The sequence below is a fragment of the Tenrec ecaudatus genome, chromosome 8 (genome assembly GCF_050624435.1).
Source record: "Tenrec ecaudatus isolate mTenEca1 chromosome 8, mTenEca1.hap1, whole genome shotgun sequence".
In the NCBI taxonomy this organism is placed as follows: Eukaryota; Metazoa; Chordata; class Mammalia; order Afrosoricida; family Tenrecidae; genus Tenrec; species Tenrec ecaudatus.
Genome location: NC_134537.1, coordinates 20993095 through 21020491, shown reverse-complemented (window position 1 = coordinate 21020491; position 27397 = coordinate 20993095). Strand labels below are relative to the sequence as shown.

Sequence of the window (27397 nt, the reverse complement as noted above, 5' to 3'; positions counted from 1 at the left end):
TCCTAAACTCTTATCTATGCACGTGTTACTTAACTAGTCACAGTTTCTTAACTTTAGAATAGTGAAAGCACTAGATTCAAGGACAATCACACGGATATGCAAGATTCAAGAGAGCCACAAAGAGATGCAAATAACTGAGTTATCCCTAAATGCTTTTAGCAGCAAAGTAACAAATAACAGTCATTTTGCAATGCTTTTGTCTGCAGAGACACAGAGACTTGGGGACTAAATAGTTACCCATTAGTAAACACCTTGATCAGCTTCCTACATACCCCCCTTCTTTGTTATTAAAAATGAGCAAAGGGGGACTACATCTGTACTGCCAGTCCTTCAGACTTTGCGGAGGAGGGTGACTCCGCGAACTAGATTCAACTCAAGGCTGTTCAGATGACCTTGTGCAGTAACACGTGCTAGCATGGTTTGAAGACACTGCAGACCACAAGGTAGTAAAATGCAAAACATTTTCTGAAAAATCAATAATAATAACAACAACATATTCCTTATATTCATGTAGTAACAACCTAGGGTTAATTATCTTATTGTTAAGCAAGCACATTTGATACACATAGCAACTCTGTCTTCTGCCAAGTTAGACATCCTTGAGAAAATTAAAACACCTGTTTTCCCAGACCTTGCATACTTTCTTGTTCTTGTCAGGGTCACAGAAGAAATCATCAAACACTGACAGATAGGTCATGAGGATTTTCAGCTGTTTTAAGACTGAGTCTTAATGGCCTTCAACATCTTTCTTTCCCCCTTTTTAATTTACTGAAGATGCTTTTTTACCACAATTTTTGGTAAATGTTTTGTTGGGAGTTGTTTGGTCAACCTGAAGTTGGCAAAGATACTCTTGTCATTCTATATTGACTGGCTGAGACTTAAAGAGCCCTGGTAACGTAGTGGTTACACCTTGGGCTGCGATCCCCAAGGTCAGCAGTTCGAAAGCACCAGCCAATTGGTGGGAGAGAGACAAGGCTTTCTACTCCCGTTAACACTTGGTCCTGGACACCCACAGGGGCAGTGCTCCCCTGCCCTCGGGCCAGTATGCTTTGTTTGCAGGATATCTAAAGAGGCAGAGCCGCACCCAGCATGCAGTGGGAGAGGTGGTGGGGGGGGGGGGGGGAAGGACACTTACGCCCTCTGGAACTCTGGGATGCTGAAGATGGCTTGCATGACCGAACTGAGATAGCAGCTGTTGCCCAGGTTCTTCAGCCCCGTGTAGCCGGGGCCGTACATGGGCTTCAGCTTCGTCCCCGACTCTTGGATGACCTCCCACTCGCTGACTCTCGGCTTGATGTCATTATCCCGGAGCCCGTTTTCGGTCTGGGGCCAAAACATGGAAGAAAATTTGAAAAACAAGGTGAAATGAGACGGTCTTTCTTTGATCGGGTCCCATGAACTATTACTAAAGGCAACGGGTGGCCCCCTCATCCCCTTCCCCCTACCCGCCCCCCACCAAAATGTAGTAGCGAAGTCAACCACCTAATTCAAAGAGCCCGAGTGGGAAGGCAAGAGGAGGACAAAGAAGGACCAGCATCAAGCAGCGTCATTTCAAAGGGAAATACGACACAACACAGCAAACGGGCAATTCGGGAGAAAACAGCTATGTGGAGCTTGATGCCTTAAAGACTTAAAGAAGAGGAGAGAACAGTCCATGGAAAGGGGAAAAGCCTAGGGATGAGCAAGAGGACACTAAGACTGTGAAGAAAGGGAGGCCGCCCAGGTGGGAGCAGGAGCTGAAACAAAACACTCGCGTCTCAATCGGTTCCTCATGGGGAAAGCAGGGCATCGCCATGGCGGGGGCTTGGAAACGCCAATAGACATGGAGGAAAGTCTCCATCGCAAAACGTGCCGGGATATTTTCCCACCCCTTTGGAGCTCTGCTTCCCTTCCCGAAATGAATTAAGGCGATGTTGGCCGTAGATAAGTTTAGAGGTCCCTGTCTCTCTGAACATGCTCCCTTCAGTAAACAAAGAGCGGCTGAGGGCAGCGCTCCATCAGTGGAGGCAGAAACACGGAATAAACTCCAGCTAAACGAATGGACAGCGCCCGGTGAGGTGGCGCTCATTCCCCCGTGAACGCCTCAGCTTGTCGTCCAAAGAAAGCACTGACGAGTTCATTCGAGGAGGAACTGTGACCACTGAAACCTCCATCGTGTAAGACGAAGGCCCGTGGGAGAGGGGTGATGTGGTAATGAAGCCCCAAAGTTCCCTCCTAACCGGGCTGGAATAGAAGCAAACCAAGTGGACATTCTCACCCCGTGCATGTGAAGCATGTCAATTCCAAAATGTGCTAAGTGCCTGGCCAAGTGAGGATCTAAAACAGGCTCCTCTTCTTGAAAAGAATAGACATCTAGGGGGGAGACAAAAGAAACACAGAGACTTGTAGTTAGTTGCATCATTCCATTTTCAATGTGTAGATGTCACACGTCCACTACCCATAAGGCTTAGCTAGAATATAGCCAAGAACAAAGCAATCTAAACCCTTGGCCCCGCTGGATGACATGCTAACCAAGGACAGACTGTTTAGTAAATGTACTCTATTGCATTTCTTTCAACATTTCAGAGGGCCTACCCTACCCCCAAAACAGTGTCTACATTTCAAATAATTTAAAATCAGTAGCGCTGAAAGTTAGGCCAATGAATATGCCTAACATCTGATCTCCCTGACCTAGACCACAGCGTTATGACCATAAGCTCAGAAAGAAGGGGAAAGCGGGTAACGGGTGTCAATGATTAGCCTTGAAACCCACAAGTGGTCCAAAACCCATGTATTTTAACTCCCGGCCCAGTCTCCTTCCCTAGCCATCAAACTATTTCTTTAAAAAAAACTTTTTATTGGCACATAATCCACATATCATACAATTTAATAGCTAAATCATATCAAGAAGAGTTGTACCATCATTACCACAATCAATTTTAAAGATTTTATTCTTTCGTGGATTCACTGTCATTAGCTCCCCATTTCCCCCCAACCTCCCTTGCCATACCCCCCACACACAAAAAAAAATTAATCCAGATATAGATTCGCCCATCCTGGATTTCATATGCCAAAAAAACAAAGAAACAAAAAAAGCTAACAATAACTAAATAAAACAGAAAAAAAGCTTCAATCAAAAGGAAAGCAGAAAACAATACAAACTAGAACAACTTTAAAATGGGTCAAAAGAGAGACCAAATGATAAGGTGCTGAATTTAACCTAACTACATCTGCCATAATTCGCTTTCCGATGCACTTTGCATGACAGCAAAGGCTGGTCACACATCCCTGGTCTATGTCAGAGAGAATCACCAAGAACTTAATTCCAGAGAAGTTCCTTTCACCTTTTTTTTTTTAAACTGAAACCACTTTTAAATGGGTCAAAAGGGAGATCAGATAAGTTATTACATTGTAACCTAAATATACCGACTGTAAACGTCTCTACGATGCTCTCGGTCTGGTAATAAGGCTATTTACATCCCTTGACTGTGGTTAGTGGGGATTGACCAGGGGCTCAATCTATGTGTGGACCCTGAAAATGGATTCTGGGATTCCACTGTTGTCCACAGCCTTCTGCAAGCCAGGTGTTCACCATTTAAGCGCTAGTAACCATTCCCTCCTTTGTATTTGTTTGATATTGTTTACAATTCTTGGATCACACAGTCTGGTGTGCTTCTTCCATGTCAACTTAGTTGACACTTCATGTAGATGGCTGTTTGTTCGAAGACAAGCCTTTAAGACCTCAGAGGTTATTATTTCTGATAGCTGGGCACCATTTAGTTTCTTAATCACACTTTTCTATAACACCCGTATCTTCAGTGATCTTTTTATAAGGGCTAGCCATAAGCAGGCCCATGTCATAAGAACTAATTCTCCCCCTAAATTTGGACTAGATTAAGTTTGAGCCCTAAATCCATTCACACATCTAGGGTTTATATATATCTCTGGTTCACCTGAGAGACTTTGTTATAACTTTATGTTAGAGAACATTATCAATCATCCCCCTGGGGCATATGGTAATTCTATTGATAGTGTCATTAATTAAGATATGGTATAAAATTTAAAACACAATGTATACTAATAATGAGGGTTGGGAATAAGGCAAAACTTTCAGTAATATTCATTGACAGTGGCAGAACCAGGCCAATTAGATTAATACATATCTTAATAAAGCAAAGAAGCCTTAATATAGTAAGTATATGGTAGTCCCGGGCCACATTCGTTGGGCACTCTCAAAGCAAGAGATCCAAACCAAAGTCCAACACCAGCCAGCTCTATAACCTTGGTATGGCCGTCATACGCTACGTCTCACACTAGGGAGTGTCAGCCTTGAGTCCAAGAGCTACAGGTGAGTTTGAGGCAGAGCCCGCATCACTAAGCACCAAAGGATTATTGAAATCCCATGCTAGGCTCGAAGCAGGAATAGACTCAAGAACCACAGCACCTTGGCTTTAAAAATGGTAAAATAGAACACATTACCAGAAAAGTAGACCAGCTGTAAGAGCCCCAATAAAATTATTAAAATAGATATACATATGCAAATAATTTTAGAATATTTTTTTAAGCAGACCTTTGGAGGACACCCTCACCACTCTTTAGGGCAGTGAAAGATAAGTCATACCAAAAAAAAAAGCAAGGAAAGCCCTTCCAAGCAGCTACGGTGAGTGTCTGACCCAAACCCAGAGTCGCAGAGAGGCACTTGCACCCAGCGGCCGTCGGTCTTTATTAATAGATCAAACATTTGATGGCTCTCTCTTGTGCCCTTCTTCCCCTGGAGGCTAATTTTAACTTTGACAAACAGTCCTCATTTAAGCATATTTTTAATATAATGAAGAGCCCTAAAGAGCAAAACTAAACAGAAAACAAAATCCCCAGGGTCCCTGTTAAGAAGTAATAAAGATTCAAGTACCAAAAAAAACCTCCAAACAAATAACTTGAAACAACTATGTCAATGGTATTCTTACCCTTAACAAGGGACAGAGAGATACCACTCAAATACCATCTGGAAGGTGAGACTGGCACTCACAGACGCTATGAACTTCGATTATCATTAACCAGTGAGATCGTTTAGAAGACTTAAGACTTTACACCCCCGATGATCAGAGCTCAGTTCAGAAATAATGAAATTCTTATATAATAATTATTTATAAACTATCAAGGGACCAGGGGGAAGGGGGGAGTGGGGAGGGAGGGAAAAAAGGGAAACCGAGCTGATTCCAGGAACCCAAGTGGAAGGTGAATTATGAGAATGACGAGTGCAACAAATGTATAAGGGTGCTTTGCTCAATTGATGTATGTACAGATTGTGATAAGAGCCTTATGAGCCCCAATAAAAAGATGTATTAATTTAAAAAAATAAAAGGATAATATGCTTCCAAAAAAAAAAGAAAATAATGAAATTCTTAAAAGTGCACTGTCAGGACTGGCCAAGGATTTTGAAATAAAGTGAAAATCAAACCCATTAGGCTCTTGTTACCGTGATAAATTAATGTTTCCTATGTCTTAAAGATCATTAACTGCTCCAGTGACATGACAGGCACAAGTTATTTTTAACCCTAAAGACAAAAACAGTTTAGTGAGTAGCACATCAGCTATCTAAAAATGAACTATGATCTGTAATCTTAGTAATCATGAAATATTCATAAATGACAGGTAGCCAAGGGAGGGGTGAGGGGTAGGGGCTTAAGTAAACTCAGAGACTTAAGATGCTGCCAGATATGTATTTTCTTGGAAAACTTTCAACTCCAACTTCAGCTTAGCAGACATTTTACCTCAGAAATTACTGTAACCAATTAATATTAGCCCCCCCACACCCTCCTGTTGCCTTAAAAACACAGCCAAGTACCAGAGGCATGCTTCCACAGCAGTGTTCTCCTGGGTTTAATGGTACCAGCAACATTTCATGCATAAAGACAGTCATATTAGAATCAACCCATCACTGTGTTGCGTTAAAAGACAATTTCACCAGGCAGCGCATGAGGAAGAGGTCAATAAAGAAAAATTTAAAAAAGAAAATGTATGGAACATGAATAACCCACAGATGTGATAAGTTAGGAAATAGTTCCAACTTTTTTTTTGTAAGGCAGGGAGCAGATATGGAGGCTGAATTGAAGACTGGGTCAAAACGAAGACCGAGCATCTGTAAGGAATAGTATCCACATAGAAATGAATCATTTGCTGTTTCTAAACAGGGAGCTTATCCATCATCTTTCTTTTTGGTTTGTTTTTCTATTACTCTTTCAAATGTATTATAATATTTGGTGAGTAATTCCCAAGGATTAAAATTATCCCGTTGGATGATATGTTGTAAGGATGAGAGCATGCCAACACCCATTCTTGTCCATCCACGTGAGCTGACTCGCTCTCTCACTGAGTCTCCCAGTCACCAAATATTTCCTGAGCACCAAACAGCTACAGATGCTGAGGATGTACTGTTAAAGAGAAAAGCTGGGTCCCTGCACTCATTGAAAGTTGAATGTTGAAAATGAGAGCGAAACCAAGGAAGTCAGCTTTGCTGCCTGCTCTCCCAGGTCAGGTGGAGAGAGAAAAACACGTACTCCTGGTCAACCAGCAGTCAGTCAGAGAGAGAGAGAGAGAGAGAGAGAGAGAGAGAGAGAGAGAGAGAGAGAGAGAGAGAGAGAGGAAAGGTTGTTTTCCAGGTGAGTGTTAACCTTGCTACCCAACCCATTTCTTCACCAAGGGTTCTCCCAGTGTGCCAGCTAGCCAGACAGAGAGTGAAGAAATGAGACTGTGCAGTCAATTAAACTAAAGACTAAGTGAAAAACGAATTAGGTTGGCTTGTAATAAATATTCTTTTAAATACGTCCTAGGCCAGATAAAACCTAGATGGTAGTTAGGGAAGGAAACAGATAAAAGGGAAAACAAGGCAATAAAGAAGACAGAAAAGAGGGGACAAAAGGGGGGTGAGTCAGGGGAGCGAGCTTTGTTGATGTGTCTTCCTCCATTCACTTAATGCACAAAGAACACCCACTACGTGCAAAGGCCAATGGTAGATGCTAGCGATATGGTGGTGCCCAGCCCTGCTGTCACTAGGGAACCACCATGAAACACAGCCACAGGGCCAGTGAAAACTGTTTGCAGGAAGCATTGCACGATGCTGCAAAGGCACAAGCCAAGGCAAAAAAAAAAAAAAAAACTCCGACAACTACCCTAGCTGCCATCGAGTCACCGCCAGCCCACAGCAACCCTGAGGGCCAAGTAGACCTGACCCTGTGAATTTCCAAGACTGTAGCTCTTGATACTCTTGATGGGAATAGAAAGTCTCATCTTTCTCCCAAGGTATGGCTGGCGGTTTCAAACCATGGGCCTCGAGGTTAACAACCCAACGTTTAGCCACTACACCACCAGGGCTCCTAAGGCAGCGCTCAGCCAGAATGAAGTATCAAAGCCCGGATCCAAACTCCAGGTGTGGGAGAAGCTCAGGAGCGCCCATCACCAGGCCGGGGCTGAAGATAAGCACTAAAGAAAGACCAAGGTCAGGTAACACTGGATTGATGCCAGGGCCAGTGGAAGGGGCAGTTTCCTAACTATCTTGAGCATCCGTGAAAGACTCCAACGACCATCCAACACATGGAAGCATCCATTGCCTAAGGTAAACCGATGTCCGTTGGGGAGCAGGGAGAGGGTGCACCCTCCCCTCCCGGCATCTTTCCGCAACAAGAAATTCCGTTTTGCTTTGACAAACCAATGTGCCCTCCCACAGTTTGTCTGTGTGTGTGTGTGTGTGTGTGTGTGTGTGGTGATCTGTTCCTTGGTTTGTTTGTTGCTGTCCCCATGGGGACCGGGGTGAGAATTTGATATGGGGCCCATTTGTACTGCTCATGCTGCTGTACTGGCTTAGCCGAAGGAACCCAGGCTTCTTAGAAGCAGTGGAGACCGTAAGGATGAGTAGGAGTTTGTCACTACAGGTATGTCCTTCTCAGGGTAAAGGCAAACAGGATTATCAGGTCACCCAACCAATCAAGAGCCGAGCCCACTATCTTCTTGGACTCCAGGTTGTCTAAGCAATCTTCTAAATATAATTCCGTTTCCACAGGGAAGGAATGTACTGATCAAGACGACATAAACATCATGATGACTGGCAGTTTACATTCCCTTTATACGCTAACAAGTGCCCTGACTCTGAGACTTCATTTCTGTAAATGCAATTAGCCTGAGTCAGCCTGACGCACATGAACAATCAAAACCTCAGCAGCGATACCCTCCCCAGGAGACCCCCACTGGTACCCTGCCAAGAATACCACCCCAATCTCCACAGAGTGAACCCCTGACTTCCCGGCCACAGCAGCCACAAAGCCCCTCGCCACCCATATAGCCCCTCGGTGGCAATTTAAGGAAACCATGTCATGTCTCTATGAATTTATTTGGCTTCTACGTAAGTAATAAGTTACAACTAGCAGTATATGAATAAATTCAAGGAAACTAACGGAACTAATACGGCCCTTCAGTTAATATGAAATAACTAAGCTGAAAATGATCATGTGAATTAAAACTACCCATGCACAGCACATAGGAGGAAGAAGTAGCGGGCTGCCCCTATGGGCAAGTTCTACTCTGTCAGGGCTGACGGCAGTCAGAACCAACCCAACGGGCTGTACCAGCTAGGATCAAGTCTCGGTCTTCTTTCAAAAAGAGACCATTCTTTCATCGAAATGAATTGAAGAACCTTGATTACAAGCTACATGATCTGCAACACTACTACCCAATGTTTTATTCTTTCTATAATTAAAACAGGACTAATCACTCAAACACTCTCAATTACATACTGAGAACTTGAAAAGCTCTCCCTCTTAACCAAACAATGCGTATATACATAAATTTACCTATATCTATTTAGATTTAGATATATATAAATTTACATTTGTAAAGATATCTTCATAGGTAAAGAATGCTTAAAATCAATAAGAAACAAACATACAAAATCCACTAACCAATCAGCTGATAAAGTAGGTAGCAAGAAGATCTAAAAATATTCCAAAGGACTACAAATAATATTCAGCCTCACTAGTAAAGCAAATGTTTACAGGATGCAATTTTTCACCCAATCAGATTTGCGGGGGGGGGGGGGGGGAGAGGTGTTTGTTTTTGTTTTTAGTTTTAATATCCAAAGTATTTAAGGGTTGTTAAATGGGTACTTTCACACTCCATTGTTGTTAATGTAAATGATTACGACTGTTATAAGGAGAAACTCAGGCCCTGAACCTTAAAAAGGGTCAACTCTTTATTGTGGGAATCTCCTAGAGCAGTGGTTCTCAACCTTCCTAATGCCGCGACCCTTTAACATGGTTCCTCGTGTTGCGGTGACCGCCCCCAACCATAACATTGTCTTCCTTGCTACTTCTTCACTGTCATTTTGCTACTGTTGTGAATCGTCATGTAAATATCCGATATGCAGGATGTATTTTCATGATGACAAATTGAACATAATGAAAGCATAGTGATTCATCACAAAAACAACATGTAATTCTATATTGTGAAATACTTATTTCTAATGACAAATCAATGAAATTGTGTCTTGAAGCATGGTGTAGCCTGGGTAACAGTCTTCACACCAGGTACTCATATGTGGGCATATCTGCATGTAGGCAGACCCACCTGGAGACAGATAGAGGAGCGATATCTCAGTTCCTAAGACCATCAGAAATGTGTTTTCCGATGGTCTTAGGGGACCCCTGTGAAAGGGTCTTTCCACCCCCCAAAGGAGTCACAACCCACAGGTTGAGAACCGCTGTCCCAGTGAAAGAAAGGATCACGCCGCAAAACTGTGCATGTTATGGAATTATTATGGGATACTGAGGACTATTTAACGACATAAAAAAATGTGATGTAATGTTAAATCGAGAAATAGGATTAAAACATTATGCAAAGTATCATGCAATTGTCGTTAAAATGCATCTTGTGTGTGTATATGCTTAAAACTGACTAAAGTTTTTAAAAAGAAAAAGACTGAATGAACATGCTTAAATTGCTAGCAGTGATTTGTCTGAAGGGTAGTATTATTACACTGTTTTTTTAATTTTAATTCTGTATCTTATTTTCTAAATACGTTAAAATGAACATCTGGTTCTTGTATAAAGGAAGCTTCTCTTTCTCACTTTCAAAAAAAAATTTTATGGGGGGCTCTTTCAGCTCTTCTAATGATCCATACAGCCATGTGTCAGGCACATTTGTACATAGGTTGCCAAGTGTTTTAAGCTTTATTCTAGACAGCAGTTTGAAAATAAATTTCCCACTAGGGGAATAAACAACAACAACAAAAGGCAAACCCATTCTCATAGATTCAATTCGCATTCGTAGCGACCCCATTCAGCAAATTAAAATTGCTCTTGAGGGTTTCCAAGATGGTAAACCTTCATGGGAGCAGACAGCCTCATCCCTCTCCCATGTAGCGGCTGGTGGGTTTGAACCGTCAACCTTACAGCTAACAGTCCTATGTTTAACACACTATACCACCAGGGCCCTGAAAAATTAAACCTGCACAGAGAATAAAACTAACCTTGGACTTTATTTGTAGCATGGGTTAAAAAGTCTAATCTAATGATTTAAATGCCCATCTTGCAGCTGGTTAATGCAACAAAAGTATGTGCCTATTATGTGTAAAGTTTTATACGGAGTTCAAAGATGAGTAAGATGTCATCCCTACCTTCAGATTTATTGAAAACACATAAAAATGAAATCATGAGCATAAAGTTATGGCACTGGACAGGTTGTGTTGCGAACGGAATTGCCAATTACAATTCCAATAAGAACACCATGTAAGAGAGCACAGAAAGTACTGCATTCGGGGGTCCTCTTCCCTGGTGATTTTATCTCACAGGACGTCCACATTACAAACCTTTCTCTCTGGAGCCTCCTCAAACGAAAGGAGAAGGCCTGGTCCCACAGGCCCATGGCAGCACTGACTGCCATGCTGTATAAACGCCGAGCTGTAACTCTTCGTCCAACCGTGCGTCCTGAACTTTGTCTTCATCTCCTGGGAGACTTCGGCTGAGACCTGGCTCGCATAGGGAATTGCTTCCTTTGGGAGAACATGCTTGCTTCCAGCATCTGCAACTCTTGCAGCTACTTTCCTCGCAGGACTGAAAACTCCACTCAATCCTGATGCAGGAAAATACTCCAAAATGTGCGAACAATGAGTCCTCGCGTGACTGCAGCAGGCCCCGACTACAAAACTGAGACTAGACCAGTTTGAAGGAAAAGCAAGGGTTGGTGATAAGAGTATCGTTGACCATGGAAATATTTGATCAGTTCACTCCGAGGCTGGCTAATTCAGCCACAGAAACAGAGGAGAAGAAGAAAAAAAGGAAGATGACAGATGTGTTTATATATCTCCTACAATCATCTTAGCTTAAGGCAAAAAAGGGACATAAACTACAGCAGGTAGAATGGAGAAGCTGGCCGGTGTGTTGGTCCAGAGGACTGCTTAGTGAATGTCTTCATTGATGTCAGCAGATATGTTCTTATAACCAGAGCAGCCTGTGGCCTGTCTCGTGCTCACATTTCTTAATACAGACCCTGATATTAGGCCCCTTTCCCCTCCCAAAACAGTACCAGAACTAGCTGCACTAGCCCGCCAAAAGTTAATATTCTGGAGCGCATTTTGAGAGGAAAAGAAAACATAGAAATTTAAAAACCAGACCAGATTCTGAAGCTGACAAACAGGAAACCATGCGAACCCTTCCTGCTCATAAACGCCACCCCTAACAAAGGATTTCAGGGACTCAACACAGTATCTTTCATAAGTCATCTTGCCCAGAACCGAGCCAGTGTTTTCTAAAATGAGGCTAGCCCCCTCCAATTCCAGGGTTTCCTCCTGCTGCTCTGATGGGGAGGTGGCTGTGCACCTTCCCGGAAGCCCTGTTTCCCGCTTTCCTCCGAGTCTGCGTTTGCTACAGTAAGAACAAGAGCACTCATTCTGGAGATGCTTCTGGGTGAACCGGGCTGAAAGTTTGATGCACATTCTGAGTGAGGCACCGTGATCATCCTCAAGGGGAGGGATCCGAGCTCACAACTCACACAGCTCATAGGACAAAGGGTCAGGGTTCAAAGCACACCCCCTCCCGCCCCCAGTGGGTTGAAGGCACACTGACCTGCCCCATCGGGAGTGATGGTTCCCAGTTTCACAGCCAGCGGGTAGCCCATGCCTCTGTAATGCTCCAGTGCATGCCCGTTGCCCCCGGAGCTGTCGAAGAACCACTTCCCACACAGGACGGAGCCGTCTGTCAGATTCAGCCACAGGTTTTCCCGCAGGTCACACATGGCACACTTCCAACCACTGGCAAATCATTGGCGAGCAGTTCCGGAGCCAGAAGGCAAGGCAAGATAAGAAAATTAACATCTCGAATTCAAATTGGTTTAAAGAACAGACTTTCTCAAGCCAGGCATCCCAGTGGAAAAACAAGAGTCTGGTGGCAAGCTCCCTTTAAAACCTAACTCTCTCCCATCCCCAAGCAGAGCTTCCTAGACTCTCTTCCCTCTCAGACCTGCCTGAGAACCACACCAGCATCTGAGAGCAGGCACTGCTGGCGAAGAGCATGCCAGTAGGCTTTGGCTAAAACCTATTGACCAAAAGATTATCAACTGGGTTCCCCTACACACAGACTCAAGGGTCTGGATGACAATGGTTTGTTGGGGAGGTGACCCCAGGAGCACCACAGGGGCGTGGGGAAGGGAGGCAGGGCCAAGAAAGGAGTCTGCACAGACTACATAAACGAGCAGCAGCCCACTCACTACGGGCAACTTGAGCTCCGTGCAGCCGGGGACCCTCAGAAGATCGTTAGGCCACCTGAGGGGCAGTGAGGCTGGGGTGTCTATCTATGCACCCACTCTACCAGCCACTGGCTCATGGCTGTTCCTGGACGGGGCAGTGGGCATAACTCAGGCGCCTGCAAAGCCATCAGGCAGGGAATTGCAGGTGCGTGCAACTGGAAGCCAGCTTAGAGACGGGCTTAGAGGGGACGAGCTGGTCCTAGACAGCGTCTGGTACAAAATTATGAGCAATTACAGAGCTGAAAAAGGCAGAGAAGCCATGATTCCTGTGACTGGGTTAGGGGCAAGTTTCGCGGCTCTATCTGACACTCACCTTGGAGGAATCCTGACTCCATTGTCCAGCTGGGTGAGGTTGTTGGCGTATTTGGACACTGGCAGTTCGTTCTCCCACGTGTCTGGGTCTTGCTTTCGGTATGGAGATTTGGAGCTGAGGACCGCATCACAGGCGATCGTTACCTAAAAGACAAACACAGACACGACAGGCAAATGCAGTCTGAGAGGACAGCAGTTTCTACACAGGGAATTTAAACTCTATGAATAAATACCGCCGAATTCAAGGAAAATCCAACAGAACAATTACCGCCAGGGTAGGGAACCTGGCTTTTGGGCAGGTGTACCTTCCCCCACTGGGCTGAGCTAGGTGTGGGCCTCAGCCTAGTTTGTAGTATTGATGACCTCAAACAGCAAGGAACCAATCTGACCACTGGCTTGTCAACTCACACCCAGGGGTCGTATTCAACAATACCTATCTCTGAGCAAGCTGGAGAGGGACAGCGGGGAGCAGAAGGGGACCAAGTTATAGGGGTTAAATTAAGTATGGGAATGCCTAGAATTTACCCAAGCAGTGTGGTTTCTGCTAACAAATGTACACCCAGACATCTAATGCCTTCAGCTCATCACACGATGGCATGTGGTCAAGGAATGTGAGCATCATGGCTCCCCTGCTTAATCTGATGCCAATGTGACCCTGAGCAGGGACACACATAGGTGTTCTTGGTGCCAGGTCAGACTACATCATACACAAATCTGTGATGTCCAGCTTGGCAGCAAGAGACCACAGGAGAAGGGAAAAGGCAGTCTCCCTGCCGCCTCCCAGGCCCAAATTGACGCTGGCAGTATGCCTGGCATTACATTTGCTCTTTACTTAATGATAAAGCTTTTTTCTAACTGTTCATAAAAACATAGTCTGGTGGCTGCATCCACTTTGGAAAACATTCTGATGGTTCCTCCATCAGGTAAACAGAGTCACCAGGTGGCCCAGCAATTCTACTCCTGGGTATCTGTCCAAAAGAAATGAAAATGTACATCTATGTAAAAACATGCACAAAACTATTCAGTGAACACTGAATTATTATGGAGCGAAACAACCCAAATGCCCATTAACAGTGACATGGAAAAATTAAATGGCCACTTACTGGAATATTATACAGCCATTAAAAATGCATGAACTATTGAATTACTCTTAAAAACACTATGCTTAGCCAGCAAAGTTAGTCACAGTCGCAAAGAAGTACATGTCATATTTATTTTCTTTATATGAAATGTCCAGAATAAACAAATCCATAGAGACCGAGTTAGTTTATTGTGCCAACCTGGCCGATAAACACATGTGGGGTTAATTGAAGGGCAGAAGGATAAATGGCTCAGTGAGCCTTGCCTGTCTAGTTCTCAGGTCTCTTGCTTTTGGATGGTCGGACCAGGGTGAAGCTGCCTTGGCCAGTTCCCTGCTTTAGTTGCTGGGGCTCACTTCCTGCAGACATCCCTGAGGAGAAGCCACATGGACCTGCCTCGATGCAGCCCTGGGTGCTGGAGCAGCCGTGTGGAGACCCCTGCCAGCGCTGAGATGCTTACACATTCACTGAGTCGGCTTTCCTCCTGCAATCAGCATCATTGCATCCATTTTGTGAGATGGAAGACTTTTATGGATTGGTGTTGGACATATGGGTTAATGCTGGACTTGTGGGCTTGGGCAGCACTGGGTTGAGATGTTTTCTTGATGCAAAGTTAACCTTTTTATAAAACTCTCTCTTATACATGAGTTTCTATGGATTTGTTTCTCTAAAGTACCCAGACTAGCACAGAGACCAAAAAAAACAAACAAACACATAAGTGGTTGCCTGGGGCCGACCCGGTAGAAGTTGGAGGACAGTAGTGATGGAGTATAGGTTATGGGATAATGAACTAACCCCCCCCCCATGTATTTTGGTGATGTATGCCCAACTCTGTGAACATCACAGAAACCAGCGAATCGTTCTTACAGACCTATGTTCCAGGTCGCTATTATACTGCACAATTAGCTGCACTTCGTACACGATGTATACCCCTGGGTAGCACTGAGGAGAGGTGACACTAGAACTCTCGGAGAGGCAATGAAAGCAGTTCTCTCACCCACCATCCAAGTGCATCCAGTCCGTTAGCAAAAGCTATCAGTTCTACACCCAAAATGTATTTGCCATAAACTCCATGTCAACTGCACCCTAATCCCCACCTCCATCGTGGCTCTCTGGGATGGGTACACAACAGCCTCCTTGCAGTTGTTTTCCCATCTGTCTTTTCCCTGCTCAGCAGTCAGAGGGATCTGCTTTGAAAATTGTTGTTGTTGTTATTGTCCAAACTCACGGTGATCCTATGCACGACTGAACAAAACGCTGCCGTCCTGCATCCTCATCCCTATGCCTGACCCCACTGATGTAGTCAGTGTGTCAATCCATCGCGCTGAGGGCCTTCCTCTTTTTTACTGCCCCTCCCCTTTACCAGGGAGGCCTGGAGGGGTAGAGATCACGTGTTGGGCTGCAGGCTGCACAGGTGGCAATTGGAAGCACCAGTAGCTCCATGGGAGAAAGACTGGACTTTCTAGTCCCGTAAACACGTAGTCTCAGAAATCGACAGGGAGTCGCTCTCAGTCAGCACTGACTCAATGCCAATGAGTGAGTTCCCACCTTACCAAGCATGATGACCTTTTTCAGGGACTGGCCTCTCCTGACAAGATGTCCAAAGTGTGTAAAACAAAGTCTCACCATCCTTGCCTCCAAGGGGACTCTGACTGTACTTATTCCAAGACTGATCGGCTTGTTTCCTTAGCAGTCATTAGTACTTTCAGTAGTCTTTGCCCTTACCATTCAAATGTACCTATTCCTCTTCGGTCTTCCTTAGTCAACGTCCTACTTTCACATGCATATGAGGTCATGGAAAATACATGGCTTGGGTCAGGCACACGCTCATCCTCAAAATAACACCCTTTCTTTTCAATATTCTGAAGGGGTCTTATGCAGCAGATTTATCTAAGCAGTACCTCTTTTGATCTTGGCTGCTGCTTCCCCGAGAACTGATTGTGGATCCAACTAAAGAAAAATCCTTGACAACTTCAACCATTTCTCCACTAAACATGTTCCCACTAGTCCAGGGTGAGGATTTGGGTCTTCTTTACAACCTGCAACATGCAGACGACACAACCTTGCTTGCTGAAAGTGACGAGGACCAGAACTCCCTGCTGATAGGGGCCCAGGCTTTGAAAGTTCGATCCCATCGTTCCCTGACTAAAATCTCCCCGTGGTTATACTCAGCACCACCAACTGATCCCATTGCACGGGGCAGGAAAAAAGAGGACATCCTGGCTTCAGAAAGAGTATGCTCAATCTGTGATGGACCTGGCATTTATAACTATAGGTAAACCTTTTAGAGGATATTCTCGTTTTTCTCTCACAGGTGCTGGGGTAAACATTAGCCTTTCTTTTGAATTACGTGAAATGTATTTCCCACGCCCTTCCTGCAGTGCTCCTAGAGAAAGGACTGAGTTCAACAAAAGCCCATTCCAGATATGATGGATTTGAGCCACGCAGCCGTCTGCACTCTGGGTACAGCATCCTTGTGTTTTTAAGCTGGCCTGATCCAATCTCTTGTCCATTTTATTGATGACCTGATTGTACCCCTAGCCACCACCACCCGGTCTCTACCGCTGATAGGCCTATTTTGTGCTCTGGCTTACAAGGCACAGTAATTTTGATCAAGGTTCAGATACTGGGTGCCCTCTTTCCTTTGCTACTCCTTCCTGGTGGCACCCAGCACGATGCTCCCGTACTTCTGGGGCACTGGGAAGCCCTGATCTAGTGTTCTCTGAAAATCTCCTAAAATCACTTCAGCGAGTCATGACTGAAAGTCATGATCAATCATCCTATAATCACACTGTCAAGTATCCTTCCCTGGATTTGTTACTTGAAATCGGTGAAGAACCTTGGAAGCAATCTTGGCTCTAGCCCAGGTCTCTGGAAGGAAGCCTCAAGCTCAATGATGTGCCTGAGCCAGCTCCAACCAGTTCACCAGAGCATCGATTCCATTTTTTAAAATTTTTGTCTGATGGCTGTTATGCACAGTCATTATAAAAAATTAAATTATATAAAAGTAAAATCAAAGAAAATAAATTTTAAAGGTAGTAAATACCTTCAAAACCATCACTTTCTACCTGTTTTACTACATCTTATCACTATTCGGTGTGCTTGGGATTATTTATCTTTATTGAGAATACACAAGTAGAACATACACTAATTTAACCTTTTCTGCATATTCATCTCAGTGGCACTGATTACCTACTCATCCTCCTTTAATGAGTCAATTTTCTCCCATTAACATGACCTCACTGTCCCCTAAGTTTCCCATCTAATCTTGGTAGTTGCTGTTCGTCAGTTTAATTCCATGTAGATAAGCCTTTAAAAGAATAGAATGTTCCAGGCATCTTGTGCCAGTTAAACTGAACTATTGTTTGGTTGTAGGAAGACTTCCAGGGGATATTTTGGGTTTAAGATTTAAACATGATCTCAGAGGTTCATCTAACCTTCGTGGCTCCAGAAAGTCTGGAGTACATGAGAATTTGAAACCTCTATTCCGTGATTTCCCCCTACAGAATCTTCCATTATAAAGCTCATTAACAGCAACCAGGCACCATCCAGTTCCTCGGGTCTCTTGGCAAAGAAAGCTGTTGTTCATGGTGGCAATGAGCCCGCATTCCATTTCCGCCTCCCATTCCTGACTTTCCTTCTTCTTCTGTTGCTCCACCTAACAGAGACTAAGTACCATGCCTAGGGTGGCCACTTGCCAGCTTCTCAGACTCCAGGCACTACACAATGAACTAGGAGGTAGAACAGGAGCACCAAACACAGTGTGATTTACTTTTCTGTTATCTGAATTGTGGAAATGCTAATATAATGCCGCATGATGGCACATGTCTTCTCAACACCACAGGCAATGATGTTACAGTGGCAGCTTGAGACTGGTCATGATGGGAGTTTTACACCATGGAACTCAGCAAACACCACAAAGCAGAGAGCCATGAACACACCACTGCTCAGGTTCCTGATTTCCAAAATGAGAGTGCTGAATTTCAGGCTCTAAGAAATGTGCAGAGCCCAAAAGCCTAGGCATCTGTGAACTTCACATCCCTGATCGGCAGCTTCATATTCTGGTACCGTCTGTACAGTTACTACCTGACACTGAAATGTTCCATGGCTAGGAAACGCAGATTACCAAAAAATGAACTGGTTGGGTCTGGGAGCTCAATATTTTTTTGCTATTTAAAAGTTTGGGGGATTTTAAAAATTATTATTATCAATACTAAAACTGTAGCTAAAGCATAAAAAGAATAGAAAGGGGTTAGCATCTTTTATGTAGATAAATTCTGTCCAATAAATCCAGGCTTTCCTTCCTTCTCCACAGTTCACCTTCCAAACAATTCTTTCTGGGTTCTTAAAAATTTTTACAACATTCTCTTAGGGGCTGGCCCCAATCAAAACTACATAGACACCCCCACCCCCAGAAGAATTCACTTCAGAGGACAGCACTGAAGCTACAGCTCAGGGAGAGGGACAGGAGCAAATGAAGGGTGAGAGAGGGAGAGCAGAATACATCCTGGCCCCACCACGTCCTGAGGATGACATTCCTGCTCAGAGCAGCCAACGCACAGAGAGGACAGGAGGGCTGGCCCCACCACAAGACACGACATCCCTCACTGACCCATAGTGCTATAGAGAACAACACTGGAGACACAGTGTGGGAATTGTGCCCAATCTGACCCCACCACACCAAGGTGAAACACTAAGGGCGTGCAACAGAACAGCAAGAGGGGCAGAGCAATGAAGTCCTAGGAAACACCGAAAATAGACTTTGGGGCCAGGGCATGGCACTCCATCAGACTCAATGGCAAAACACTCTTAAAGGTCAAAAAACAGACCTTGAACTATTTATAGGCTTTTCTCTTTTTTTGGGTCAGTTTTTAATCGTTCTTGTTTTCTTTTGTTGCTTTGTTTTGCTCTTTCTTGTTTTTTGTGCATATTATTATCTCTGCATGTCTATCTAGAAGAGATAGGCAGGATAAACAATCTGGAGGAGAAACAATTGGACTGATGATTTTGGGGGGTACATGGAAGAGTGGGATGCTGCGGAAAGGAAGTGGGTGTTAACAAACCCAGGGACAAGGGAACAACAAGTAATCTAAAATCAATGGTAAGGAGGGAGAAAGAGGTCTTGTAGGGCTTGATGAAGAGTAATGTAACTGAGAGGAATCACTGAAACCCAAATGACGGCTGTACATGATAGTGGGAGAAGAGGAAAATAAAATAAAGTAGAGGAAAGAACTAGAAGGAAAAGGTCATTCATAGAGGTCTAAATACAGGCATGTACATATATAAACATATTTATATATGACGATGGGGAAATGGATCTACCTACATATATTGATAGGTTTAGTATTAAGGTAGCAGATGGACATTGAGCCTCGACTCAAGTACTCCCTCAACACAAGAACACTTTTTTCTATTAACACGGCATTCCATGATGCTCACCTTCCCGACGATCGCTGAAAACAAAGCAGGTACATAAGCAAATGTGCTGGAGAAAGCTGATGGTGCCCAGCTATCAAAAGATATAGCATCTGGGGTCTTAAGGGCTTGAAGGCTTGAAGATAAACAAGCAGCCATCTAGCTAAGAAGCAACAAAGCCCACATGGAAGAAGCACACCAGCCTGCGTGATCATGAGGTGTCAATGGGATCGGGTATCTGGCATCAAAGACCCAGAACAAAAAAAATCATATCATTGTGAATGAGGGGGAGTGCGAAGTGGAGACCCAAAGCCCATCTATAGGTTGTTGGATATCCCCTTACAGAAGGGTCGCAGGGAGGAGACGAGCTAGTCAGAATGCAGTATAGCACCGAGAAAACATACAACTTTCCTCTCGTTCTTTAACGTCCGTCCCCCCCACCTCCCACTTTCATGATCCCAATTCTACCTTACAAATCTGGCTAGACCAGAGCATGTACACGGGTACAGATAGGAACTGGAAACACAGGGACTCCAGGACAGATAAACCCCTCAGGGCCAATATTAAGAGTAGCCATTCCAGGAAGGGAAGGGGGAGGTGGGGGGAGAAAGGGGAACCGATCACAATGATCAACATATAACCCCCTCCCAGGGGCACAGACAACAGAAAAGTAGGTGAAGGGAGACATGGAAAAATAATAATTTATAAATAATCAAGGATTCATGAGGGAGAGAGGGGAAAAAATGAGAAGCTGATACCACAGGCTCAAGTAGAAAGAAAATGTTTTGAAAATGATGGCAACAAATGTACATATGTCCTGGACACAATGGATGTATGTATGGATTGTGACAAGAGTTGAATGGGCCCCCAATATAATGACTTTTTAAAAAACATTCTCTTAATTTTTTATTAATAAAGCATTTTATTGGGGGCTCTTATAGCTCTTATCACAATCCATACATCAATTGTATCAAACTCATTTGTAGGTATGTTGCCATCATCATTCTCTTTGCTTGAGCCCTTGGAATTAGCTCATTTTCCCCTCCCTCAGCCACCTTCCCACCCTCATGAACCCCTAATAAACTATTATTATTTTCATATCTTATACCGCCCACTGTCTCCCTTCACCCACATTTTTGTTCATCCCCCTGGGGGACGGGGTAATTCATGGACCATTGCAAATGGTTCCCCATTTCTCCCCCTTCTCCCCTAACTTCCCCCTAACCTCATGGGATCACTACTCCTTCTCCTTTTCCTGAGGGGTTTGTCTGTCCTGGAATAGTGTCTTAATTTCACAACACTGTATTAAAAGCAATAAGATATCGATCTCAGACTTCATGCTACTGTACGCAAATTTATGGAATACAGTTTCCTATGACATCTCCTTTGCAAATAGGAATAGTCATACTTCAAGTTATACTCTGAACAGAGGGATAATTAAGTGTGTTTAAAGGTTTTTTATGAGCTTTTCGACCGTTTTCTCTCAATGAGTGAATGAGAAACAACTAATTTCCCATCACATGTCTTATACATTGCTTTGCTTTCCCCTCTTACAGCAGGACTAAGAACCATATTAAACAAGGGCAGTAAGAACTCGCTCTAGTGGAGCTATGTGCTTGAGCATATGATTTCTGGTCATGGAATGAAGTAACACCATGCTGCCCACTAATAGATTCTATCTCTTGTAACCTCCACATAATTTAACCCAAGGAGCTGGGGAAAGCAGAGCTAATTAAATTCTGCACGCTTCACTCAGCACGGTGCACTTAGAACAGAAAGAGACCTGCTGAACATAATGATTACAAGAAAGAGCTGTAACAGAGGATCCAGGTTTTGTTTGGTTTGGTTTCTTTTGTTTTTATGGGTCTTATATTTATGTTTGGTTTGGTTTCTTTTGTTTTTATGGGTCTTATATTTAGTTGTAAAGCCAATCAGAAACAAAAAAAATTGGAAGAGTGGTAACCTAGTCCCTAATAGCATGGGAACCCCAGGTACAAACACGCTCACTTGGCAGGGCGAGCGAGCAGGGGTCCACAGATTCACCGACACACAGCATCCAGAAGACTCTGGCACCTAAACATCTGGCTAAAAAACTAGCAGAGTTTGAAGAGAAACAAATGAACTGGAATCTCTAGATTCAACTGCCCTGGCCCCACTGCTGCTAGCCAGGCTCTGAGAAGTCCGAGAGTGGAGGAAAGGATGGACAGGGGAGGTTGTAGGAAATGGGGAGTGTAGGGAAAGCGTTAGTGCCCCCGGGTGTTGCTAGTGGCCATTAAATCAGCCCGACTCAGGACCCCGCATGTGCATGGGCAGTGAAATAAGGGGTTAACTGCTGCCCGCTCCCATGCCATCCCTACGATGGGTGGCAGAGCTGCCCAGGGTACTCCCTTGAGTTTTCATTGGCTGGTTTTGTGGGAAGTAGACGGCCAGGTCTTCCTTCCGGTTCCGTCTTGGTCCTGGAAGCTCTGTGGAAGCCTGTTGGACATCACAGCAACACACAACCTCCAGGGAGAGATGGCCGGGGCTGACCCAGGGTGCACTGGCCAGACCAGCCCTGATCAGGGGTGAGCGCTCTTCCACGCTGTCAGGGGTGAGAATCCGAAGGGAGCAAATTACTCAGAAGAGTAAGGTCCCTCCATACAAATGGATTAGAAAGGAAGAGACCCTGGGCAGGAGACAAACGGACCGCCTTGCCACATCTAACGCCACCGGCAGCAGTCATGTGGCAGATTTCCTCCTTCCCTGATGTTGCTGCTGTTTGGCAGAGGCACGCTTTCAGGATTCCAAAAGAGATCTGTTCCCGAAAGGCCGACTGTAGAAGCGATGGAAGCGCTGCGGTCCCCCCAGGTCAGGACACAGCCCCTTTGCAGATCACAGCCCGCGAATCCGCGTGAAAAGCTGCGTGATCGGGAACAGCCCGGAGCTAGCACGCGTCCCCGCGAGGCTGCAGGAACAGGTGGCACGGCCGTCACCTGCGGCCGGACCCTCTTCTAGGGAAGAGGTGACAGGCACGTAGCACGTGGGCGTGCCTTCTGGTCCTCTGTCTCACGAGGCCCCGCCCGCGCCTGCAGAGCGCACACTCGCCACACGCATCTGGCTAGCGCCGCGCACACTCACTGACCAGGGCCGGCAACTCCTCAATATTGGGCAGAGCTATTTCATAGTGGTCGGGGAATATGACGAGTTTGGCTTCGTCTTCGAATTCGAAATCGTCGCTATTTAAATCGTCGTCCGTATCGAGATCTGAGAAAACAAAAGCAAAGCACAGGAAGTGAGGAGGGTGGCATCCCACGGGAGCGTGGGGGCATTCACCAGGGCGGGGAGAAGTCCGCGGGGAGCAGAGTAGCACGGACGTGGGGGTGTCTCGGGAACCCAAACCAGGCGTCAAAGGTCGCCGATCCTCCTACCCAGGTGGGTGATGGGCACACTGACTTCCCGGGACAGAGACATTAGGAAAACGAGTCGTACCGCACACCCACCACTGAAACAAACACAGGTGCTGCTGCATAATCCGGTCTTCAGTCTTTTAATGTGATGTGTCCAGTATCTGGCCCTTGATTTCACAAGAATGGGTTGGGATACATTTTACAGCCGTTATCAAATTCTGGCTCCAAACCATGATGCTACTTTGGGCAAATATCTACGCTTTAGTTTCCCCACATCAGTAGCATGAAGAAAATAATACTAGGTCATACGGCTTCGTGAGGTACATAAGAAACGTTAAGACAAGGATGATGGTAAATAATAGGTAGTCAGTAAGTAGGAACTATTTTTTCTTCTGTAAGCAAGCCTTTTAATTGCTCTATTTTATTAATCATTTTATTGGGGGCTCGTACAACTCTTATCACAATCCATACATACATCTATTATGTCAAGACTTTTGTACAATTGTTACTATTATTTTTAATCACTATTTCAATTTCTCCCTCAGCTTTTGCCTCTCCATCTCTGCCTCGGACTCTCTCTGTCTCTGTCTCTCATCCCTCATGTTTCTTTCCCATCTCTCTCTAGCCCTGTCTTAATCTTGCTCTGACTGTGACCCTCTCCCGAATCTCTCTCTTTGTGTCTCTGTCTCTCAGTCTCTGTTCAAGCCCTTAAGTCTCCCTCTGCCCTTGTCTCTCTTGCTGAGTTCCTCTCAAAGAGCTGGGAGCTGTTACACAGTAAGCCAGGCAGGAGCCGTGTATAATGTAAGTAGTCGAATTACCCTTGGGCTGTGGAGAATTCTCAGCAAGAAAGATGAGTTCTTCTAGCCCATGACCTATTGGGATTATCTGTCATCATCTTTTGGCTGGGTTCAATCTCTGATAAAGATTAGGTAGGTGAATGGTCAAGAAAATGTCTTGTCACAGCGTTGACATGGGCATGCCCGTTGATGCCCACACACACGCCAGCATCTCAGACTGTACTTGTATGTTTGCATGTTTGGAACAGTGGTCACCATGAACTACTGAGCTGTATTCTACCACTCGGGCACGCACAACCACACAAATGAGGATCTGAAGGGAGCGGAGAGTGATTCCACTAGATGGAGAAGCTGCCTGAGAGCCAGAGAGTCTGCATTCTGTTTAGTGCTTTGTTGTCTGACTCCAACCAACTGAATCTTTTGGAGGCCAGCATGGCTCTTGAAATATCAAAGGGGAACTTTAAAGGAAAATGAAGTAGAGGTATTGCTAAAATTCAATTTGAACGTTGTAATGAAAGGTTCTAAGTAATTATTTTTAACAACAGTGACAAAAGAAAAAAAAGTTTTAAAGAACTACCCAATAATTAGAGAGACTTTTAAAAGGTGACACAAAAATACAATTAATAATAATGAGGTGACTTGAAAAGAATAAAAACTTTTAAAAGAATCTAAGAGTTATGCTAAAACTATGGGCTATGCGTTTAAGAAGTAGCTATAGGTATTTAATGAAAGGAAATAATTCAAATAAAGCCTACATTCTAATTCCATAGATGCTATAAAATGTGGCTGTACCATTAACTATAATAACAAAAGAATTGAATCATAAGTTGTCAATGAGAACAGTGTATCAACTCAATGAGGTATTCTTTAAATATTTAGATAGACTATGTAGATAAGTGGAAAATGTTTCATGTTGAAATTACAAAATTACACATAGGACTTTGATCTGCAGGTTTGGAACCACCAGCTGCTCCACAAGAAAAAATGGGGCTTTTGACATCCCTCCCCCTTAGACAGCTAGTCTCAGAAAGTCACAGTCTACCCTGTCTTATGAGCTGGGATTGACTCAATGGCAGAGAGTTTGGTGGACTTTTTTTTTTTCTAATATGAAACCAACTTTGTAGAAACTATAGTCATAGACAAGAAATAGAAACATAAGGAAGCAAAAAAAGTAGGTGAGTGACTAAATTGTCAGGGTGGGGGACGGAGGGACTAAAGGGAGCTGATATCAAGGAGTTCAAGAAGAAAGAAAACGTTTTGAAACTGACTGTGGTAGCAATTGTACAATAATGTCTGTTGTGATGGAACTATGGGATGTTAGGATATCTGTAAGAGATCCCAATAAAATGATTAAGAAAAGTAACAATACCAATAAAATGATTTTTTAAAGAAAAGTAACAATAATAATTATTATTTTAAGCTTTCCCTTTCTAAAACTTTCCTTATTGTACAGGTAATACTGTATATTATTTTCAGTGACCAAAGTATAAATCCTTTCTTACTGTGTTCATATATGTCATGTAAAATATTCTCTGCCCCTTTCCCACAGAACATATACTCACTTAATGCTAATTCAAATTTACTGGACCCAAAATAAAGTCCAGATAAAGTAAAACGTTGGCTGCTCTTATTTAGCCATGCAACCCTGAGCACGGGCTTTCCAAATTCTCTCTCCTAGAAACTGTGGCTAATACTACTGTCCCACATGGTTGTTAACGAGATTAAAGGAGGGTACAGGATCCGGTAGATTAAAAAATCAAAACCAAGTCACACCACTGCTGTAAGTTGATAGCGACTCACAGTCACCCAACAGACAGAAGGGGAGCCCTCCCCGGTTTTGGAGGTTGTAAATCTTTACAGGGTGCCTCATCTTTTCTCTGCATAGCAAAATACTTTCAAAATTCAACAGTATCAAGTTCATGCCAACTCCTAGCGACCCTATAGGATAAGGTAGAATTGCCCCTGTGGGATTCCAAGACATTATTTACAGGAGTAAAAAGTCCTGTCTTGCTACCAAGGAGCAGCTGGTGGTTTCGAACTGTGGACCTTGTGGATCACAGCCCAACGTGTAACCTCTACACCACCAAACTCCAGAGAGATAACAGAGGGCCTCAGGAAACCGTAGCCATAACCACCATCATCATCATCACCATCTCTACATGCTTGACACCTACCATGTCAAAAACAATAATAATAATAGGAGATTCCTTCTCTTCCCTTTGGCTTTCCAAGCTCCATTTTTCATCCTGAAATGTAAGTTTCTGGAAGGCCAGCATGTGATGTGGGAATTTTCTATGGGTGATCTGAGTATACAGAGGATTCGAACTTCAAATGTTTCTAGACTATAAGCTCTGGTGCTAAGAAACGGGTCTTATTCATGGTCCTCATCCCTAGCATGCGCCACCCAGTGCACATCTGCTGACTGAAGGCACTCGGACACTACCGTCACGAAGGGCAACCACACAGAATCAGCACAACAGTTGTTTCATAGATGAGTGAATTGGGTTTTAAAAGAAGCAAAACTGTTGTGCATCCCCCCCAAAAAAAAATTCATGGTCTTCTTTAGATTTCTTGTCTACTTTTATTTTTATTTTTAATTCAAGGAGATGACTGGGACACCGTGATATTTCCCAAACGTGTTCACCCAAACTTGGGAAAAGGCTACCAAAGGTAAGCTACCCTCAGATTTCCAGGGGAAGACCAAAGGTTTCCCGAGCAAGTGACAAATGAACATGTCCAGTTCTATCTAAGTCACATCTCACCACTCTGAAAATGTCCAGTCGGGGGCCTACAAAGTAACCACACCCTAGAGACCCATAAGACTGCTGCCCCCAGCTTCTACCTAGAACTGACGTTCCCTTTGGGCTATTGATGGCAACACCTGAATAAGTTCATTTTCTAAATTAAGCAAAACACTAAAAACTCTGCCACAGTGCTACTTCAAAGACCCTCCCAAAGGGGCAGGCACCACACACACATCTTCCCAAGAAGCCAAGAAGCTCTGAAGGAGCCCGGTGAAGAATGGACCCCGAAATAAAACTGAGGTTCCAATTCCCAGATCAGAGTCCTCTCGGCCAGCCAGATTGATCTGGATGCATCTGTGGGAAGCCCCCTGGCTGGTCCCCTTCAACAGAGAGGACAGGAGAGGAGGGGGGCCGGCGGGGGGGAACAATAACCGACGTTCAGAGCGTGTTTTTCCTGCTTCGGATGGAAAGTGAAAAGGGAGTCAAATCTTATTTGAACTGTCTCGTTGTTTTAGGATTTTCTGAACAGGCCAATTCCTGGGATTTTCATACTAGGTTATTAGGACATAAGTGGCTTAGACCCAATGACTACATAAATGGGTCTATTTGGTATTTCTTTTGGTGTCGGGATGCTATGAAAAGAGGACCGTGATGCTTATGGGTTCTGGGAATGGAGAATGTGTGGGAAACGTGACATCATAAAGAACGCTACTAGCTTGTGTTTTAGAAAGACAGTTTGCTACGAAGTGCAGGATCGTGGATTTAAATTCTCATAAGACAATGATGTTACATCCGCTGATTTCTCAAATTCACAATCAAGATAAGATGCCAGGAAACCCAAGTGGGGCTGCACTCTGCAAAATAGTTGACCAGGGCCCCTCAAAAGTGCCACACTG

The 27397-nt window shown here is 44.3% G+C and overlaps 1 protein-coding gene across 2 annotated transcripts in view; it reads right to left on the bottom strand.

Moving 5' to 3' along the window:
- Positions 1-27397, bottom strand: part of USP13 (ubiquitin specific peptidase 13) — a 138875-nt gene that overhangs the window by 56857 nt on the left and 54621 nt on the right. For both annotated transcript variants that reach the window (XM_075556080.1, XM_075556079.1), the window contains exons 4-8: positions 22696-22817; positions 13082-13224; positions 12090-12274; positions 2258-2352; positions 1136-1323 (exon numbers count right to left, since the gene is read on the bottom strand). In XM_075556080.1, the coding sequence (XP_075412195.1) occupies positions 1136-1323; positions 2258-2352; positions 12090-12274; positions 13082-13224; positions 22696-22817 (733 nt within the window). The remainder of the gene's footprint in view (positions 1-1135; positions 1324-2257; positions 2353-12089; positions 12275-13081; positions 13225-22695; positions 22818-27397) is intronic.